The sequence below is a fragment of the Phocoena sinus genome, chromosome X (genome assembly GCF_008692025.1).
Source record: "Phocoena sinus isolate mPhoSin1 chromosome X, mPhoSin1.pri, whole genome shotgun sequence".
NCBI classification, from domain to species: domain Eukaryota; kingdom Metazoa; phylum Chordata; class Mammalia; order Artiodactyla; family Phocoenidae; genus Phocoena; species Phocoena sinus.
In genome coordinates this window covers 91,204,551-91,225,816 of record NC_045784.1, presented here as the reverse complement: position 1 = coordinate 91,225,816, position 21,266 = coordinate 91,204,551, and the positions used below count along the sequence as shown (strand labels likewise).

At 40.5% G+C, this 21,266-nt stretch overlaps 1 protein-coding gene across 3 annotated transcripts in view; it reads left to right on the top strand.

Moving 5' to 3' along the window:
* Nucleotides 1-19,275, top strand: part of MORC4 (MORC family CW-type zinc finger 4) — a 50,625-nt gene extending 31,350 nt beyond the window's left edge. For 2 of the 3 annotated variants that reach the window (XM_032620236.1, XM_032620238.1), the window contains 7 exons: nucleotides 1,807-1,935; nucleotides 3,842-3,910; nucleotides 4,307-4,358; nucleotides 5,742-5,917; nucleotides 16,773-17,466; nucleotides 17,769-18,052; nucleotides 18,388-19,275. In XM_032620236.1, coding sequence (XP_032476127.1) covers nucleotides 1,807-1,935; nucleotides 3,842-3,910; nucleotides 4,307-4,358; nucleotides 5,742-5,917; nucleotides 16,773-17,466; nucleotides 17,769-18,052; nucleotides 18,388-18,541 — 1,558 coding nt within the window. In that variant the 3' untranslated portion in view covers nucleotides 18,542-19,275. The remainder of the gene's footprint in view (nucleotides 1-1,806; nucleotides 1,936-3,841; nucleotides 3,911-4,306; nucleotides 4,359-5,741; nucleotides 5,918-16,772; nucleotides 17,467-17,768; nucleotides 18,053-18,387) is intronic. The other variant, XM_032620237.1, reaches the window with a different exon arrangement.
* The last annotated feature ends 1,991 nt before the right edge of the window (nucleotides 19,276-21,266 follow it).

Sequence of the window (21,266 nt, the reverse complement as noted above, 5' to 3'; positions counted from 1 at the left end):
TAGGTTCTCAACCACGACACTCTTCTGGAAGGATGCAATGAGAATATGGCATAGCCCCTTCAACTACCTATTTATTGCAAGCACAAGCTAAAAGTCTCTCCTATCTGCCTGGATGGGAGGATCTACCATGGTCTGCATGTAACCTGAGGGAGGGATTTACCGTCTCTAATGCTTGTCCCCAAGAGAGTAATATTGGCACGCTTCTGCGTGAGACTCTTCTGTGTGTGTGCACGTAAAACCAAAGCTAATATGACCTTTCCTCTCCCCTTCCACTACAGCTGAAACTCCTTTCTCTGGCTCTAAATGAAACAGTGACTGTACAGAAATATTTAGACACCAGAGGTCAGGCCTGAGCTTAGAGTTTAGAGGTTGCAAGGCTGGAGCAGCCTGTAGCTAGGAGATAGGAAGCTATATATCCAAGAATGTGTATGAATTCTCTTTGTTAAAAGAGAGTTTTGAACAAGAAGAGGGCATTGTATTTGAGTAGTAGACTTATGGGCACCTTTTACTTCTTTTTTATATCTTTCTGTATTTTCTATATGAGCTTATATTGCTTTTATAACTAGAAAAAAGCACCATTTAAAAAGATAAGAAAAATATTGAACTAAGACATAAAAGAATCATACCACTCTATTGAAATGTCTAGTATACTAAAGAGCAGTGTAAATGTAACATACACACAATCTTTTAGTCTAAATTACATGTTTTTCAAATTGGCCCTAGGTGTCCCTCTACCCTCTTTCTGTCTTTTCTCCAGCCTTCCCCCTTCCCACTCTGGTCTGCCTTTCACATATTAGATGCTGACTACTTCTATTATATAATGATCATCTCCTCTTGCAGAGAAACAAATTTACTCTAAGGTGTGGGTGACTGGGTTACACTTCCTAGAGGAGATGGGAATGGGCATGTGTTTTAAGAGTAGAACTCTGGAAGAATTTTCTCTTCATAACTTAACCCAGTTGTTGAACTGGAGCCACCATTTCTAGTTACGAAATTTAATCAAATTTATGTTACTTTTTTTTTTTTTTTGTGGTACGTGGGCCTCTCACTGTTGTGGCCTCTCCCGTTGCGGAGCACAGGCTCCGGACGCGCAGGCTCAGCGGCCATGGCTCACGGGCCCAGCCGCTCCGCGGCATGTGGGATCCTCCCGGACCGGGGCACGAGTCCGTGTCCCCTGCATCGGCAGACGGACTCTCAACCACTGCGCCACCAGGGAAGCCCAAATTTATGTTACTTTTTAAGGTTAACTTTGGGAATATCAACCTAATATTGATTTTGATTTAAGTATGAACAAAGACTTCTTGAAAGGAAAAAAAAAAGGGAGGACTAGGGAGCCTGCAGGGAAAAGGGGGAGTCATTTTAATGACGGTGCTTCAATGACTCTCACAAATGCATTTCAAATCTATCACGGGATTGGATGGAAGCAAATAAAATGATTCTATCGGTCTTATTTTTTAGTAATATTGTAATATATATAAAACTTTTTGCTGATTAATAAATTTTAAAGTTATCCTTTTGTTTGCTTAAGGATAAGATTCCAAGGTAAGTACTGTGGACCTCTGTAATATGGTAGCTCACCATGTTAAAACTTGCTACTATTTTTCATATCCATATCTGGTCTAGTCCTATCATTATTTTATCTGTGAAGTTTAAGACATATACATTTTAGACACCTGGATGATAACATTTGTAACACATTTCACATATAAAATCATGTACTTTCATTTTTAGGTTATGCTTTTCTAATGTAAGACAGAGTACAGAACTAGGATATACACAGTCATACTTCTGTTTTCCTTCATTCAGGAAGATTCCTGACCAGACATGGGTACAGTGTGATGAGTGTCTTAAATGGAGGAAGCTTCCTGGCAAGGTTGATCCATCTACATTACCTGCAAGATGGTTTTGTTACTATAATTCCCATCCAAAGTACAGGTAAGGTTAAGACTCAGTATTATGTCAGAGAGAACTCCTGACTTGTCTCTGTATCCTAAAGCACTTTTCATCTCAAGTCCACACTCTTCACCCTGGCATTCAAGCCCCTATGCTAACTGGTCCCACTCTACCTATTCATTGTATCTTAACACGAACCTTCTGCTTTAGCAGGCCTGTGGCTTCACTCTTCCCCACACATGCCATACGTATTCCCATCTCCATGACTTGATACTGTCATTCCACTTGCTTACAGTGACTTTCTGTATTCCATCTGCCTATCTAAATCATATCCGTCTGGTAAGCTTAAGTATTTTGTGTGATACTTCTCCAGTTGACAGTAGTTTACAGTTATTTTACTCTGGCTTCCTGTGGTATTTAATTCTTCACATTTGTTCACGCACTGTTTGAATTTTTTGGATATATATACTTGGGCCCTTCAAGAGATTATAAATTATTTGAGAACAAGGGATTTACATTTCAGGTTGAGTTGACAGTTTTCTTCATATGCTTCCTATACTTGCATCTGTTGTAGTACCTATTGTACATTCAATGCAGGTTGTTTACATGTTTGTCTTTCTAATATACCATGTGTTTCTTGAAGCAGCTAACATCTAGATAGTGCCTGTCATATCCATGGGTGTTCATTTCAACTTAACAAATATTTTTTATATGACTTAGTCACATAGGTTGATAATAACTCAGTTTGCTTCAATTCAGCTGTGACTTTCTTAACATTTTTCTGCAGAATAAATGCTGATAGAAAAAAGGTACTAAACCAGAGTATGCTTTTTAGAAAAAAATGTTTAAAATGGAGGAAATTAAATAAACGAAGTCCAGGTCTGTAATGAGCAAGCATTTCCCCGTAGTCTCCAGATGTGCCTAAGTATCTCTTAGGGTTGTGTGATTAAAATGTAGGACTGAGGGCTTCCCTGGTGGCGCAGTGGTTGAGAGTCCGCCTGCCGATGCAGGGGACACAGGTTCGTGCCCCGGTCCGGGAAGATCCCACATGCCGCGGAGCAGCTGGGCCCGTGAGCCATGGCCACTGGGCCTGCGCGTCCGGAGCCTGTGCTCCGCAACAGGAGAGGCCACAACAATGAGAGGCCCGCATACCGCAAAAAAAAAAAGTAGGACTGAGTGCTTAGAAGTCTCATTTTTGAATCCTGTATATGCTATCAGTCTATACTTAGTCCAGGAGACATAGCCTTCCAGGACACTTTGTGCCCTAATAAAATGGGTATAACATAGGGTTTCCAATTATTATTAATTTTTGTTTATTTCTAGGATTGCTTTTGTCCATTGAGTACATTTTCTAGTACTCCTTTCAGCTTTTACTCCTAAAATTCTCTTCCTCGTGCTTTACATCTAGTCTTTTCATTTATAGAATTCTCTTTTTCATCTCTTTGCTAGTCTCTGTTCTGTTCCTTTTACAATGTCAGCTCCTAGTCTCTTCTTGCTGCTCTCTATCATAACCTCTGATTTTCCTCTTCAGGTATCATCACATAGTCTAGGGATGCTCCTGCTTCTAGACGGCACCTTGGGAATTACTTTCTTAGTACACGAGGCAAAAGACCTCAGTTCTAGTCTCAGCAATATTCTCTTTGTATGGAACCTCAAGCAAGTCTCTCTTGTGCTTGAACTTCACTGTGTAGAACTAGAGATTATGCTTTGGTACTTTGAGTGTCTTGGGAGAATGGTGATATATACACCAAAAATAATGATATGATCTGCCTTGAAAAGAGAATTGCTACATGTTATCCTGCACACAGGTTTTGTAATGTGGGTGGAATCTGAACTCTGTAATGTTAGAGGGGTGTTAACCTGCCTTGTCATAGTCATGAGGAAAGTTAAGGGTAACAGTGAAGGGCACATTTTGTTTCTGAAAGATGATTTCTTCTCTGTACTGCAGGAGGTGCTCTGTTCCAGAGGAACAAGAACTCGTTGATGAAGACCTGTACTTGAGCAAAGCTAAGAAACAGTTGAGTATACCCGAGGTGGTGCTCTATATCGTACGGTAGAGGAGCCTGACCCTTCCTAATAGGACAGGAGAATTTTGAGAAGAGAGATGATTTTTTTAAAATGATTTCCCTATTCACCTCTCTGGTCTTCCAGTTCTTTATTCTTTCTAGTCATCTCCTGAATGTCTCAACTAGTGATTGACTTTACCTTCTCTCCCTCTTCCCCCCACCTTTTGATAGGGCATTTGAAATCTCTCTTCAGTAGCAGAGTTCAGGAAGGAGCACTTAGTTACTCAACAAGGCTCACACTATTTCTAGTTTAGAAGGAACATTATAACCTAAGTCTATAATTGGTAATCCATTTCAGACTGAGAAATTTCATGAGTGAACTAAATATCCCTTTTATCTTCTCCTAGAGATCAAACTGTTGAGAAGAAGAAGGTACCAGTGGAAAGTGAGAGCCACCAGGTGAGAGACAGTCCACCCTCTTGCTTTTCTTACACAAAATTTTCCCCAACAGAGGACATAGGTTGAAGGAAGCAGCACTCTTGAAAGCTGCATAGCAATAACAAACCAGTTGTTCTGGTGGTCTTTTTTTTCACTGGATCTTTTGATTTTGCTTTGATCTGCTGTTACTGATGTTCAGATCACCAAAAATAGAAAAGCCAAATCATTTATTGTCCAGATTTGGATTCAGTACTGATTCTGGACAGTGTGAATATCACATTCGGTGTCACAGAATATTCAGGGTTATGTTCCATCCTCATACAGGCTGCTCCTGTTGAGTGTCTGGTTTTCCTCAGTCTCCTTTCTTCCAGGATTCAGGGGTGATTCCTTTCTCCTTCCTCTTGGGAAGAAGGGGTGGTTCTTTGTGCCCCTCCCCATCCCTGCTTTCAGGCTGGCTGGCTTTATAAAGACTCTGCTGTTTTGAATTTTCAGGAGCACTGTCTCTCGGACATGGTTGCCCAGCTCCGGACGCTGAAGGGTGCAATAAGGTTGGCCGTCCTTTCAGGGACACTCCTTTCCTGACAGCCACCATAGCACCCATATATCTTCCCCACCCAACCTTGCCTTTCTGCATGATTTTCCTCTTGACCCTCTTTCCCAGAGATACCTGCTAGTAGCATGTTAGATTCACCTTCCACCCACTCAGTCAGGGTAGGTCAGACTGGTGAGGATAGAGGCAATTAAATACTAATTCTTCCTCTGATATCCTTCCAAGACCCAGGTGTATTAATAAACAGGTTGCATACCCTCATGTCTTGGCTTAATAGTCTGATCTAGAGATTGGGAGATTTCCTGGGACCGCCCTGTCCTCATTCAGTTTACCTCCCCTTTATACTCCTTCACCTTCATCATTCATACTATCTTCATAAGCTGGCTCTCCCACAAGATCCCAGATGCATGTCTCTGTGTGTGTGCAATACGAATATATATTAGTCTCTCGCATGCATTTCTCCAAGACCAGCACAGACCCTTGCTGCAGTGCTTATTCCCTTCATCCCTTCCCTCATCACAGAGCTCAGAGGAGTGAAAACCCAGCCTTAAACTGGGTCACAAGAGAGAATTAGACAGTGACTAGGGGGCCTGGGTTTGTGTTGCGGGTGGGATGACTCTGGGAGCCAATAAGTGAGTTGGGGAGGTCTGTTGGTGTCCAGTTGATAAGGTTATAACTGAACGTGCCTGGGGTCAGTGTTCTAGTGTACATTACTGCGCGCTGTTTGTTTTGTGTAGGAAACAGTTCGTTTTTATTTGGCCAAGTGTTCTTTCCTAGCATCAGAAGGATTGACTCATCCTTTGGTATTTAGTTTGAAATTGGGATTTTTTATGAGTTCTTTCTTTCTTTGCTAGGTATTCACTAATCCACTCAAGATCCCTTCTATTCAAGATATGGATGACTTGAATAATAAGACGATTGAATATGAGGGAATTGATAGCCCTAACCGGCTTTCATCTGTTGGAGAAGAAAGCAGAACACCTTCTCTTCAACTTAAGCCTCTGGATTCCAGTGTTTTTCAGTTTTCCAGGTGGGTAAAAAAACATAGACTCTCTTCAGTAATAAGCCTCAGGGTTTGTTTTCCTGTAAAATAAATTGGTATGGTTATAATGTTTATGTTTTTCCTAAGGCCTGGCATGGAATTCAGAAGGAGAAACACCATTTTGGGTTGATAGAATTGCATGTTGCATGTATCCCCCATTTTTCAGCATTATAACTGTCATGTCAAGTCTGTCGATCTTTTTTTTTTTTTTTACTTTTTGGAGGTGATCATCGTCTGACAAATGCTCTTTTATGGATTATGTATTCACATTATGTTGGGAATTGTGTAAGTGAAATAATGGACATGAAAACCCTTTGAAAAGCGTAATGTACTATACAAATGTAAGGTAACATTACATAGATAAGCATTATTTCTTTCCTTAAGTTTAGGAATATTGAAATCCTGTGCAGCCCCGTAGGCCTAGCACATGTTGGCCATATATAAAAATAAGTATTAGAAGTTTGTGCCATTAGGTAAGCCTTCTAGTTCATTGTTTCCTAGGGTAAATTTTTAGTATAAGTTTAGTCTTGGGATTTACTTGTTCATCTTCTAGCACCTTATCAATATTATTTTGTTAGCCTTTACAACAGAAATTTTCTTAAACATCAGGAATATTTGAAGCACTAAAAGGTATGACTGCCCCTATGCTGCCATGAGACTGGAACTCAGGACTGCTATTTGTGACTTGCTTTCTCCTCGCCACTGTGCTTCTCACTTCGGGCAGGGCCAAGCCATAGGGAAGGTACAGAGTTGTTCTCTAACAGTAGAAACTTCTATAGTCCTCAATAATATGACTGTTAAATAGTAGGTTGTGAAGTTTTCATTAACCCTTTTCCGTTTGGATATTTTCCTAACATACTGTAGGAAAAAAGCAGTGGAATATATAATAGGGTAAAAATGATTCCTGCCCCCGCCCCTGCCAAAGTTACTGATTCCTTTCCTTCTTTCTTCTTAGGTGGGTCTTTTCAGCTTCTTATACCTAGACAAACATCTCTTTATGTGTGCAAGTCCCCTCTTCAGTGATTCTTCCACAATTAAGCTCTGTAGATACTGAAGGAACCCCATGTCACCCCGAGCATGAACAAAAAGTCTCAAGAAGAAGTAAACTGTTAGGAGAAAAACTAGTAGAACTCTAAAGGAATTAAGTGAGAATCTGTATGAAAGCATCAAGAATAGTGCCTTGGAAGAGAGTAGGTACTCAGTAACTAATGGTTGAATCGAGTCATATTGAAGGAGCTATTTCTGAGATAGAACTATGCAGCAAGGGAGTAAGAAATATAGCCTAGTCGGTCTCAGGGATTTGAGTCTAATTCTACTGTTTCCATCTACAGTTTTCCAACTCCCCTTTTTGGTTGGGAGGGGTGTACAGTAAAGTGCTGTGTTTTTTCGAAGCACATTGTTACCTCTCTACCTCGATCTCCTTGAGATGGTCATGTATCAGAATTGCCACTGGAGTATCAGGGTGTCATTGCTCTTGAAGGCTGTCCTTTTCCTACTGTGACCACTTTTCCTTTCTCTTCAGTGTTTCTTTTGGTACTGTCTAGTGAATTTTGGTAACCTGGAGGAGATAACAAATGCTAACCTATGTATGTGTGTATTTTATGAGTGCAGTATGGCAGTACATCCATTGGGTGGCATACTTCATCAGTCTTAATTAGGATTTCTATATGAGTCTTTATAGAACTGCTGTATCCAGAGTTGGGTTTTGGCTCTGGAGGACAGGCAAAGTACTGTGACTATTTACGTGTAATTTTAATTCGAGAATAGTGTTCTTTCAAGAGATATGTGATAATCGATGCTGCTAATGTCATATGTTTTATGTAAGGTCAGTAAATGATATGTCGTTTCAAGCTACACATATAGGGGGATTCAAATTTTATAGAGGAAAATTAAGGTGCCCAAGAGTTTAATAAAATATACAAGGTTTCCTGTTAAAACCATGTTAAGGGAATAATAAGTTTAGTCCAGGGTTGCAAAAGTCTCCTTCGTTATCAAAACCTGAAGCTGATAAGGGTCCTTGGGTCATGTAGTACAGCTCTTTAACTCTAGATAAAATAAAGCCTACACCATCCAAGCATGTTTTAAAAATTTCTAGTGGAGTAGGTTATAAGACCTAGGAAGTGTTCCAGAGGTGTCATTGGAAACGGCTCTGTGAGTCTCACGAATCTAGCAAGGGGAGGGGAAGACCTGCAATAAAGAGTACGTTTAGCTAGTATGTAAGCAAGCATAACCTTTGAGGGGAAGACAGCTTATATCTTTTAAAGGAAATAGTCCCCTTTCTGTTCATTCATTCTACATACATTTGAGTGCTTACTATATGAAAGCAGTGCTCTAAGGCAGTGATGGAATCAAAGATGAAGGAGCTTATGGTACTCAGAGTTATATATGTAAGCATCCCTGGTACATGCTAGGTTTCATATGAGTGGTATAAACTAAGGTCTAAAGTAGCCATAAGCATACAGACAAAGGTGAGAATTAGTGGCTGTAATTTATTTAGATATTTAGAGAACCTTTGAGTAAGCTATATGTCAAAGGCTAATTATTTCATGTTTTAAAAGGATAACCAAAAAAAATCCAAATTACATTGTAATGGCGGAAGGAGAGGAGGGAGACATTCTAATATAGTTAATGGAATATTTGAAACAACAAACATGAGGTAGAAATAGAAAAACAGTTTTGAAAATGAATAAGATTGATTCAAGAGCCAGTATTAACATTTTAAAATATGATCTTTGAGAAAGACTTCCAGAATGGCAAAATGAGTAGTGTGATGAACTCTTTCACCAACAAGTACCCATTTAACTGGAAAAAAATATTAAACAAAACAAAACAATCATTCCTAGTTCCTAGAAATTGTCCTAGGGGCATACAGCAAGTACAGAAACATTCATTCAAGAAAATCTATTAAATCTCAGAAAGAACAGCAAGAGTCTTTGGCATTCGCCTGCTCTCATCCCCCTCCAAGCTATGTAACTACTCAAGAAGCTCTAATCCAGGTAGGTGTGGTCAAGAAATTGGGGGCTCCCTCTCTTCCTAGCTCCTAGTCTAGAGCTATGGTTTCACCTGAGGGGTTAGGCCTCTGACATTTCTCATATCCCCCAGGTCTGTCTTGCGGGAGCTCTATTCCAAGCAGAATCAAGAGGACTGGGTCTCTCTTCCCCCACCCAGCCCCCATTCAAAGCGTGGAAGCACTCACCTAGGGACAGCATGCTGACAATCCTGGACTCCTATTGCTCCAGCCCTAGCTTACTTATAGGGCAGAGGTTCATGCCAGAAGGAGCAAGCCAAAAACCATCCCAGCACCCATTTGTAAAGAAAAGGTTTCCCTCTTAGAGAGTGGACCACTCACTGTCCCTGCCATCGGCTCTTGCACAGTGGCACAGAGGTTCTGCTTAGGGAGAACTGACTTTGTGTGGAACAGATCATGAAGAATTCCATTCCTAAGGGCATTGTCACAAACAATGGAAATCTTAGTGGCAAACAATTAAAAGGGCACTCATAGCTCCTTGATGCAAGTTACAACAAGCAAAATGGCTGCATAACCGTAAGTTTGGTAACAGAGAGAACCAAGCAAAAAGATAGCCAAGAAGAGCACTCCTGGGATCATAGTCAACCCTGGCGGTTAGGAAGGCTGTGCATAAGCACGAGACCGCACTCATTCAGGACACAAGGTGGACTTGAATGCAGTCCCCAAGCCTCACACAGATCAAACAACAGAGAGCAGGAGCCTCACTGGTACTAGGGACTTAAGCACAACCTCTAATCAACCACTGGATGAACAGTAAGCTACTCTGACCCAGGCGTCAGAGGTGATTGGAGAGGGAAAATCCAAGCTACTACTACCTGGCTGAATGTGGGGTAGAAACATGAATTCCTTGAACTGTGATAGCAGCCTCCAAGCCACACATATATCCAGTGGTACAGGGTAAAAATCTAACTGGCTAAGAGGGCTTAATTATAACCTTTGGCCTATGCTGACTCAGGGTAACTCCTAGATTGCCAGGTAAAAGATAAAAATCAAGAATAAATCTGAGCAGAATACTCAGCATACTACAGGGGAAACAAATTTCATAGAGTCACTTCAGCCAAGTCACTGAGAAAACAACCCAGCAAACAGTGGCAACAACCACTCAGGGAAGTGGGAGTTGCTATACTGTTATTATCTAAAATATCAGTTGTCAACAAAAAATTATGAGACATGCAAAGAAACAGGAAAGTGTGACCTGTACATAGGGGTAGGGGGAAAGCAGGTAATAGAAACTGCTCCTAAAGAGACCCAGATGTTGGATTTAGCAAACAAAGACTTCAAAGCAGCCATTATAAATATGTTCAGAGAACTAAAGGAGACCATGTTTCATCAAGTGCAGAATATTAATAAAGGGACAAAATTTATTTTTTGAAAGAACCAAATGGAAATTCTTGAGGTGAAACGTGTAATAACTAATGTGAACATTTCACTAAAGGGACTCAGCAGCACATTAGGGTTGGCAGGAGAATCAGCAAACTTGAAGATACAGCAATTACAGATTATGCTGTCTGAAGAATAGAGAGAAAAAAGAATGAAGAAAAATGAAAAGAGCCTCAGAAAAATGTAGGACACCATTAAGTGCACCAACATATGCAAATTAGGAGTACAAGAAGAAGAGGAGAGGGAGGAAAAGAGGTATAAAAAATATTCAAAGAAATAATGGCTGAAAACTTTCCAAATTTGATGAAAAACATTAATTTACACATCCAAGAAGCTCAAGTAACTCAAAATAGGATAAATGCAAAGGGATTTACAGCTATGCAGTGAAAATATTGAAAGCCAAAGGCAAAGAGAATATCTTGAAAGCCACAAGAGAAAAATATTCATCATGTAAAAGAGAACCCCAGTAAGATTAACATCTGGCTTCTCATCAGAAACAATGGAAACCAGGAGGCAGTGGGATGACATATTCATAGTACTTAAAGAAAGACTTAACCGGGAATCATAAATCCAGTAAAACTATTTTTAGAAAATGAAGGTGAAATAAGTATATTCTTATGTAAACAAAAGCTGATGGAATGTGTTTGTAGCAAAGCTGCATACGAGAAATACTAAAAAGAGTTCTTCACCTTGAAAGCAAGTGACACCAGATAGTAATTCAAATTTGCATGAAAAAACAGAGTACTGGCAGTGGTAACTGTAATTAATTGTAAAAGACAATACAGTGGCATATTTCTTCCTCTTTCTATTCTTAACTGATTTAAAGAATAATTGCATAAACAATGTGTATATATTTGTATATAATTTTATATATGAATATAATTTTATTGTTGGGCTTGTGTATAGATGTAAAATATTTGCTGATAACAGCATAAAAGAAGTGGGTGGGAGCAAAGCTGTATTAGAGTGAGGAATTAACACCAGATGGTAACTCAGATCCACAGTAAGAAGTGAAGAAAATTAAAAATGGAAAAAGAAGGTTGATTTAACAAACTCTATAAATATTATAAATATGTCCTTGCTCCACTTACTTCTCTTAGCTTCCTCAAAAGGCATAACATTATATAAAGTAATAATTGTAGTAATGTATTGTTAGATTCATAAATGTTAAACTAGAAAATATCCACAAAACATGAAAAGAGGAAAAGTAGAGGAAGAAAGAAACAAAGAAGGCATGACACATACAGAAAACAGAAAGCTAAATAGCGGACGTCAATTCTGACATAACAGTAAAAACATTAAATGTGACCAGATTAAACAATCCAATCAAAAGATGGAGATTATCCAATTGGATTTTTTTAACATACACAAATTTAATATCTATACACTTTAATTCAGAGATACAAATAGGTTGAAAATAAAAAGATGAAAAAAGACGTACCATATAAATAGCAACCATAAGAGAGCTAGAGTGGCTATACTAATATCAGAAAGAATAATAGACTTTCAACAGAAAATGTTACTAGATATAAAGAGGGACATTTCATATTGATAAAGTCCATTAGGAAGATATAAAAATTATACCCATATATGGACCTAACAACAGAACCCCCAAAATGCATGAAGCAAAAGCAGACAGAATTGAAGGGAGAAACAGATAATTTAACAATAATAGTTGGAAACTTTAATATCCCACTTTCACCATAATTCGAAAAGAGACACGTACCACAATGTTCATTGCAGCACTGTTTACAATAGCCAGGACATGGAAGCAACCTAAGTGTCCATCGACAGATGAATGGGTAAAGAAGATGCGGCACATATATACAATGGAATATTACTCAGCCATAAAAAGAAATGAAATTGAGCTATTTGTAGTGAGGTGGATGGACCTAGAGTCTGTCATACAGAGTGAAGTAAGTCAGAAAGAGAAAAACAAATACCATATGCTAACACATATGTATGGAATCTAAAAAAAAAAAGGGGGTTCTGATGAACTGAGGGGTAGGACAGGAATAAAGATGCAGATGTAGAGAATGGACTTGAGGACACGGGGAAAGGGGAAGGGGAAGCTGGGACGAAGTGAGAGTAGCATTGACATATATACACTACCAAATGTAAAATAGATAGCTAGTGGGAAGCAGCCGCATAGCACAGGGAGATCAGCTCGGTGCTTTGTGACCACCTTAGAGGGGTGGGATAGGGAGGGTGGGAGGGAGACGCAAGAGGGAGGAGATACGGGGATATATGTATACGTATAGCTGATTCACTTTGTTATACAGCAGAAACTAACACACCATTGTAAAGCAATTATACTCCAATAAAGGTGTAAAAAGATATATCTCACTTTCAGTAATGGGTAGAAGATCAACAAGGAAGTAAAACAGTTGAAGAATGCTATAAACCAACTGGACCTGACAGATATGTGCAGAACACTTCACCCCCAAACAGCATAATACATATTCTTCTCAAGTGCATATGGAATATTCTCCAGGATAGACCATATGTTAGACCATAAAACAAGCCTCAACAGATTTAAAAGGATTGACATTATACAAAGGCTGTTCTCCAACCACAGTGGAATTAAATTAGAAACCAACAACAGAAGGAAATTTGGGAAATTCACAAATATGTAGAAATTAAATAACGCTCCAAAATAACAAATGAGTAAAAGAAGAAGTCACGAGGGAAATTAGAAAACATCTTAAGATGAAAATAAAATATACAAAAAATTATGGATTGAAGCTAATAAGATATTCAGAGGGAAAATTATATTTGTAAATGCTTATATTAAAATTGAAGAAATATCTCAAATTGGTAACAAACTTCTGCCTTAAGAAACTACAAAAATGAGAGCAAGCTAAACCCAAATCAAGGAGAAAGAAGGAAATAAAAGATCAGAATGGAAATGAAATAGAGAATAGAAAAACAATAGGGAAAATCAGTGAAACCAAAAGTTGACTCTTTGAAAGGAACAATAAAAATTAAAACAATTAATAAAATAATTCTATTTATAGTAGATTCAAAAATAGAATCTTTGGGAACAAAGTTAACAGAAATTAAAGCTAGACTTGTACACTGAAAACTACAAAATACTGTTAAACGAGATTAAAGAAGACCTAAACCAATGGAAAGACATTTCATGTTTGTGTATCAGCAGATTTAATGTTGTTAAGATGACAGTACTCCCGAAATTGAGTACTCTGCAATCCCTATCAAAATATCAGCTGACTTCTCTGCAGACAGCCAATGGAGGAATATGACTAAAAGAAAAAAGAAAATAAGAAACTATGTAGTTGGAAAATAATTCCTGCTATGTAAACTCTAAATTAATCTCTACTGAATCAGTGAATACAGGTCTGGAATAAGATTTGATTCCTAGAGGGAAGAACCAGGAGTATTTACAGAACCAGTAAGTGAAATCCACTCACTGTCTCTCATTAACATAATAGTTCCTTTTTTGATTGCCTCTTATTTGCAAAATTTTGTTCCCTCATCTCCATGTAGCAAGTTAGTTAAACTACCTTCTGTTAAGGAGTTTATACTTTAGTGGGAAACCTGCAATACACACACACACACACACACACACACACACACACACACACACACACACACACAGTAGAAAGTAATATATATTATAGAGAGAGTGCTAAAGTGTTATAGGAATTCAGAAGTGGCATTTGAACTGGACTTAAGACCTGCAGTGTTGAGGAGGAGAAGTGTATTCCTTTCAAAAGAAGCAGCCCGAGAATTTGTGAGGCATTCTGTTTGGCTGGTATCTTTGAAGGGAAGTAGTGAGAAATAAAGCTAGGGCCAAATTACATCCCAGCTCTGCCACTCACTAGCTACATGACCTTCGGAAAGTTATTTAATCTCTCTAGGCCTGAGCATCCTCTTTTTAAAATGAAGATAAAAATACCTCCTCCCTCAGGGTTATTGGGAGAATTGGGTGAGACCATACACATTAAGAGCTGTCTGGCACAAAGTGCTCAGTAAATGGTTCCTGTGTTTTGGAAGGGAAAAGCTTGAATACCAAGCTAAGACATCTGAGCTTTTATGTTGTGGGGAACAATAACTAAAGATTGCAAATAGGGAGGCAACATAATCAGAGCAATGCCTTAGGAAGATTAACTTGGCAGTGGGTGATCTGGAGGTGTGACAAGGGGAGACTGGAGGAGGCCATTGCAAGAGTCCAAGAGAGGTAATGAGAACTTGAACTTGGGTATTGATAGTGGTAGAACTATATAAAATTACTGAGAGTTTGTTGGTGTCATAACACAAATAGGAAACGTGGGAGAGGGAGCAGGTTTGAAGGTGAAGGTGAAGGGTCAGTTTTATACATACTGAGTGAGATATCAGTGAGACCTCCAGAAAGAAATGTGTAACAGGCAGTTTGAAATTCAGTACTGGAGATCAAGGCTGGGAAAATGACTTGGAAGTTATCTTCCAGAAGTTAGAGCCAAAAGATTGTATGAGATTACCAAAGAAAAGAAATGTAGGGGGACTTCCCTGGTGGTCCAGCGGTTAAGACTCCGCGCTCCCAATGCAGGGGGCCCGGGTTCAATCCCTGGTCAGGGAACTAGATCCCACATGCATGCCACAACTAAGAGTTCGCATGCCACAACGAAGACCCAGCACAGCCAAATGAATGAATGATTAAATAATTAAATAGTTAAATAATTAAATAAATAAAAAGAAAAATGCAGGGAGAGAAGAGAGGATAATTAAAGACAGAATCCTTAGAGATGGGAAAATGAAGAGAAGGCAGATAATTTGACTTTAATTGCCTTTCATAAAACTTTGTTGTTGCTATCTAGTATCATGTACCCTTCCTTTATACCTGCAAACTGCTTGTTTTACTATCATCCTCATTACCACCGCTAAATGGACCACCTAGAGTGGCCCTACGCATGTTTAAAGATGGATACATTCGTTCTTACATAGCCCCTAAGTCCTTTTGCTTTCTCCCTAAGGCCGACACAACAAGATCTATTAAGATGACAGACCAGTTTTATTTCTGGGTGAACACTAGTTTTGAAGAACATTCAGGGCATTCTAAGAAGCTAAGGTTTGAGATGTCTTAACAGATAGTCTCAGAAATTACAGAGAAATACAAGCAGCCTTGAGATATGGTGGCCAGTAATGTGCCTGGCTCTTTTCTCATTGGAAAAAAAATTTTTTAATTAATTAATTTATTTATTTTTGGCTGTGTTGGGTCTTTGTTGCTGCGTGCGGGCTTTCTCTAGTCGTGAGCAGGGGCTACTCTTATTGTGGTACGCGGGCTTCTCATTGCGGTGGCTTCTCTTGTTGCGGAGCACGGGCTCTAGGTGAGCGGGCTTCAGTAGTTGTTGCTCGTGGGTCAGTAGTTGTGGCTCGCGGGCTCTAGAGTGCAGGCTCAGTAGCTGTGGCGCACGGGCTTAGTTGCTCCGCAGCACGTGGGATCTTCCCGGACCAGGGCTTGAACCCGTGTCCCCTGCATTGGCGGGCGGATTCTCAACCACTGCGCCACCTGGGAAGCCCTCTCACTGAGAATTTGAAAGTTAATTTTCACCTTGAAATTTCTTGGTTTTCTGGAGAGAGAGCACAAGAGTTATAAGGATAAAAATGGGGGTCCCATGGTGCTGCATGATATAAACTTGCATATGGATTTCGTTGGCTTCAGTTTTCTTGTTAGTTCCTTCAACCGTTAGTATAATATAGCAGCTACAAATAGAAGGTGATTTGGGGTCACTGTCCTGGGCTTTCCTGAAGAACTGAGGGAGTGCCTGTTTGCCCTGACAAAGGGGAATTCTTTTGCCCTAAGTGGGGAATGACTTGAATTGGCCGATTCAGTTTCTTTGTTTCTGACTAGGGCCCTGTGTTTTAATTAACTTTTACAAGTGGATAATGGGCAATAGCCACAACCCAGTTGGCTGGGAAAGGCATTGTGTATTGTTCCATAGCAGTATAAAAAATGTGCATAAGTCATTGATACTGGAAGGTCTTTGTGACACTTTAACGATCTGGCTCGGTCTCCTCTGCTTACTCCACTAGGCTTTTTATGACCTTTTTTTCCATTCTCGTGTTGGGTGATTTTGAATGTGTATTTTTTTGTTTTTCTTCCTTTACTTGCCGTTTGGAAGCTTCTAAGTCAGGCTAGCTTCAATCCTATTTTCAGAAATCTTACCAAGGTCAGCCTGGTCCTGTTATATCCAGATGCTGACTCTTCTTACCTTTCAATCTACTCTGTTTCTTAAGACACATTGCTGTCTCAGCAAATTGCATAAGTGAAGGGTTTGGGGTTTGGAGGTAAAGACGTATTCCTAATCTGAAATGATCTGTGAATAACAGCTAGAGTCAGTTTTAATATGGGAAATTTGAAGAGGGGCTCCATAGGATAAGAATATACTTAGCTTGTATTGTGACAGCTTAAAATTTAATTTTCTCTTCTTGCAGTAAGTACAAATGGATCCTAGGTGAGGAACCTGTGGAGAAACGAAGAAGGCTCCAGAATGAGATGACAACACCTCCTCTAGATTATTCCATGCCTGGCCCTTACAGGAGGGTAGAGGCAGCAGTTGCCTACCCAGAAGGGGAGAACAGCCATGATAAATCGAGTTCTGAGAGAAGCACACCACCATACCTTTCCCCAGAATACCCAGAAGCAATCAAGAATACCAGTCAGAGTAGGGAGGTCTCAGTTCTGTATGCAGGGGCCCAAGACCAACACCAGGGCTCCCTGCTCCCTGAAGAATTAGAAGATCAGATGCCAAGACTGGTGGCAGAAGAATCTAACAGAGGCAGCACACACCTAAACAAGGAGGAAGTAAGCAAGGGACCTTTTGTAGCTGTTGTCGGTGTTGCAAAAGGTGTTAGAGATTCAGGAGCTCCCATTCAGCTGATCCCTTTTAACAGAGAGGAGCTTGCTGAGAGGAGGAAAGCAGTTGAATCCTGGAACCCGGTGCCTTACTCTTCTGTGGCCTCTGCTGCAACTCCTGCTGCAGCTGTTGTGGAGAAAGGAAGAGGCTCTGAGGAGAGCGGAGGTCGTCATACACCAAAGATGAAGAACCAAAGAGAGCTAGAGGAACTGAAGAGAACCACAGAAAAGTTGGAACGTGTTTTGGCAGAAAGGAATATGTTCCAGCAAAAGGTTAGAGTAACACCTTACTCTACAACGAGAGGCCGTTGTAACCAAGGAACCAGAGAGATGGAACTCCAATGATCTCATGTTCTGTGGCCTTTAAACAGAATAAGCCATTGAATGATCCTGTGGTATATCTCAGATTGAGTGAACCCTAATGGGCTTCCCTCCTATATTTGGGGTTTGAAAAGGTCCATAGTAGAATATGTTTAGAGAAATCACAGGGTGAATATATTCAGGAAAATTTGGGGCACTCTCTTTAGCTTTCACTAGTATGTGGGGTCATTGAATTTCTGTTTCTTGGACTGCAGGTGGAGGAGCTGGAACAGGAGAGGAATCACTGGCATTCTGAATTCAAGAAAGTCCAACATGAATTGGTGACCTATAGTACCCAGGAGACAGAAGGCTTGTACTGGAGCAAGAAACACATGGGCTATCGCCAAGCTGAGTTCCAGATTCTGAAAGCTGAGCTGGAAAGAACCAAAGAGGAAAAGCAGGAACTAAAAGAGAAACTGAAGGAGACAGAGACACACCTGGAAGTGCTGCAGAAGGCTCAGGTCTCCTACCGGACCCCAGAGGGAGATGACCTAGAAAGGTTAATTACTAGGGTTTAGTAATCAGCTTGTGAGTGCTAATGGGAAGCCTCCCTTAGGACCCTTCCCCGCCCCCCCCCCCCCCGCCCCGTTACTGGTCATAGATAAGGGAAGAAGCCTTAATTAATGCCTAGGCCACCAAGGATTGAGCAATCGCTTCTTAGAGAGCTGCAGCCAACCTCCCAGTGCTTGGTGGCATTGTGCTTTCTTCTTTCTTTCTAGCTAATGGAAACTTAATTGTTGAGAAATGTAGGCCTGTTTTGAAGGAGCTTCATTTTGTTCTGTTGGCTAACGACTTCATGTCATCTCTTCTCCTGTCCCTCACTCCATCATACAGGGCTTTGGCAAAGCTTACGCGGCTGCGTATCCACGTCAGCTATCTCCTTACCTCTGTCCTCCCTCACTTGGAGCTTCGTGAGATCGGGTTTGACTCAGAACAAGTGGATGGGATCCTGTATACGGTGCTGGAGGCAAATCACATACTGGATTGAGCACCAGATACTCTATATCCCCTTTTCTACCCTATTCTTTCCTCCCTCCCTCTCAACACCTCTCTCTCTCTCTCTTTCTCTCTCTCTCTCTCTCTCTCTCTCTCTCTCACCCTTATGCCTTACGTGGAGAATCTTTGAGTAAATCCTGGCTCTTAATCAGTCTGCTTCTTATTCAGTCTTGGTGTGGAGAAAGAGGCTAGTTAAATAGGCTTTCAAGAGTTCCAGGAATGGAAAAGCAGTAGTCACCAAACCAGGTGACCAGAAAGCTTTAACTTTCATGACTCAGATACTTGGCCAATTTCATATCCTTTCTGAAATGGTTTGTATTCATTTAGGTTAAATCAGTCAGCAGATATTGGGTCCAATGTACCAGGTGTTTGGGTTCAAGTGAAGAAGTATAACTCATGGTTTCAGCCTTCAAGGATCTAACAATCTAGCTGGAAACACAAGACATACACCAGGTTAACTGACTTGTACAGTGAGTGGTACAAACATGATAGAGAAGTTCTGGGGGAGGAAGGTCAAGGAAGGCATCACATCAGAAATGGGAGCTAAACTAAGGTTTGTTTAAAGAATGGGCATAACAGCACAGTTAACAACGGTTGTTCTTTACATGGTAGGACTATGGTTGATATTTTTTTCTTCTTCCTATCTTCCTGCCTTTCCAAATTTTCTATAATAAACCTGTTATTCTTCTTACATTGGAAAAATAAATCGTTTTTTTAAAAAAATGAGTAGGCTTGGATTTAGATATCAAATGAAAGACTGTGTGAAAATATAAGGTAATTTTTATATTTATAATTTATGTTGTATTTAGCATTACCTCTGGAAGAGTAACATGAAAGAAAGCATGGAAAAAGCTGGAATGTAAAAAATGTGTCTGGTAGGAGTGATGGGTTAATGTAAAGGGAACTAAGGTTAAATCATGACCTACCTACCCACCCGCCTCTGTGGTATTTGCATTTTAATGAGGAATTCTTGAAAAAGAAATCTTCAAGGCTCAAATTTTTTAAATGTGTATCAGCACAACTATGGGATTTAAGGTAGTGGTGGGGGAGGTATTTTAGAGCAGCGAGATCTATTTGATATCCCTCAGAATACACCTCCTACCTACTCTTCAGGCTAGTGCTGATGAGGGGTAGATCTTACATTATCAGAAATAGTAAAACTTACACTCTTTTAAAAGTAGACATTTTATTTATTCATTTCTTTATAGTATTTATATAGTGCATACTCTCCAGAGAGTTCAAGGTACTCTTCAAAAGACTTTGACCAATGAACACATAAAAATATACCAGCAGTGAAAAATAGGAAGTAATGGAGAAAAGGGAGGAGGTGGGATCAAGCAGTCGCAAAAGGATTAGCTAGTCCGGAGGGATGTTTTGGGTGGTCGTTTTATTTCTCCTCTGCAGAGTTACTTCAGAAGACTCTCCCAAACTTACTTGAACTTTTTAAAAAGGAGGTCCATCATAGATATTCCAGTGGGACTGCAAGGGAGTAACGGGGAGGCTAGAGCCACGCTTCACCAGTAGAATGAGTGCTGAGAGGTAGCCCCGCCCCCTTCCCTCACCTCTCTGCTGGCTCTTGCCTGCCATGTGATGAACTCTCACGTCAGACAGACCATGATATGGAAGGCCCTGGTTGTCTAAATGTAAGTTTACTGAGAGAAGGCGGGTAGCATGTTCAGCCATTCTCTCTGGGATACTTGTTCTCCAGACGAAAGCTATGAAATGGTGGGACTTTGCACAGATAGGGACAACGTGGAGGGGAGGGTGGTGCAGGGGGAAATTCAGAGCATTGGAGATTCAGCCTGAGAGAGATGATGTGGGCGGGGCGGATGCTGGGTCAGCGGTGGAGCAGAGTAGGAAGGAGGTCAGGCAGTTGGGCTTCAAAATGAGCAAAGGGGAAACAGTTTAACTCTACTTTGTGCTTACTCTCAGCCCATTTCCTAGTCTGTGGCCTCAACCCCAAAGTGCTCCTTCCAGCGAGAGTTAGCTGTGCGAGTTCATTCCCTGCAGTACCAGAGCTACCTCTCTGTTACCTGTTTCCAATGAAACCTTACCAGCGTGAGGTCCCTTTAAGCAAAGTTAAATGCAGCAGTGGAGCAATTGAAAAGTGTCACCCAGCCTTAGCAGAGGTTATGACTTAGCGTGGAGGCAAAAGAAAAAAAAAGTGGGTGCCTCGTTCTGGCTATCCTGTTAGGTTAACATAATCATAATTCTTCAGTTTTTCATTTCCACAGTCCACACTTAGGTCCTTACTACCTCATGCCTTCCTAATTGAAAGATTCCTAGCTGGCCTCCCTTGTCTCCCATTCTCCTTCATTCAGTCTACTCTACTAAATTGCTTTTAATGACCTCATCAAGTTAGGCCTCTGCTCAATGACTTGCCAGCGCTTTCAGTTACCCACCGAGTACAGTACGAATTCCCATCTGGCTTCAACCCTGCTCTCTAGACTCTTCCAACATTCCAAATGCCAGCCGTGTTCCATCCAAACTGAACTAGTTTTCAGTTTCTGAACCTGCCTTGAGATTTTCTCCTTTTCCATCTTTGCCGTGTTCCATCCCCTTTGCCTGGAATATTTTCCTTCATTATCCTTCCTTTGGCTCTGGAATCACCTTTTTTCCTGAAAATTCCTCCGATTAACCTAGCCAGGTACGACATTTTCTTTGAACATGCAAGTTTTGTGTCACTTAGGCTCTTATCACAAGTGTCCTTATCCCGT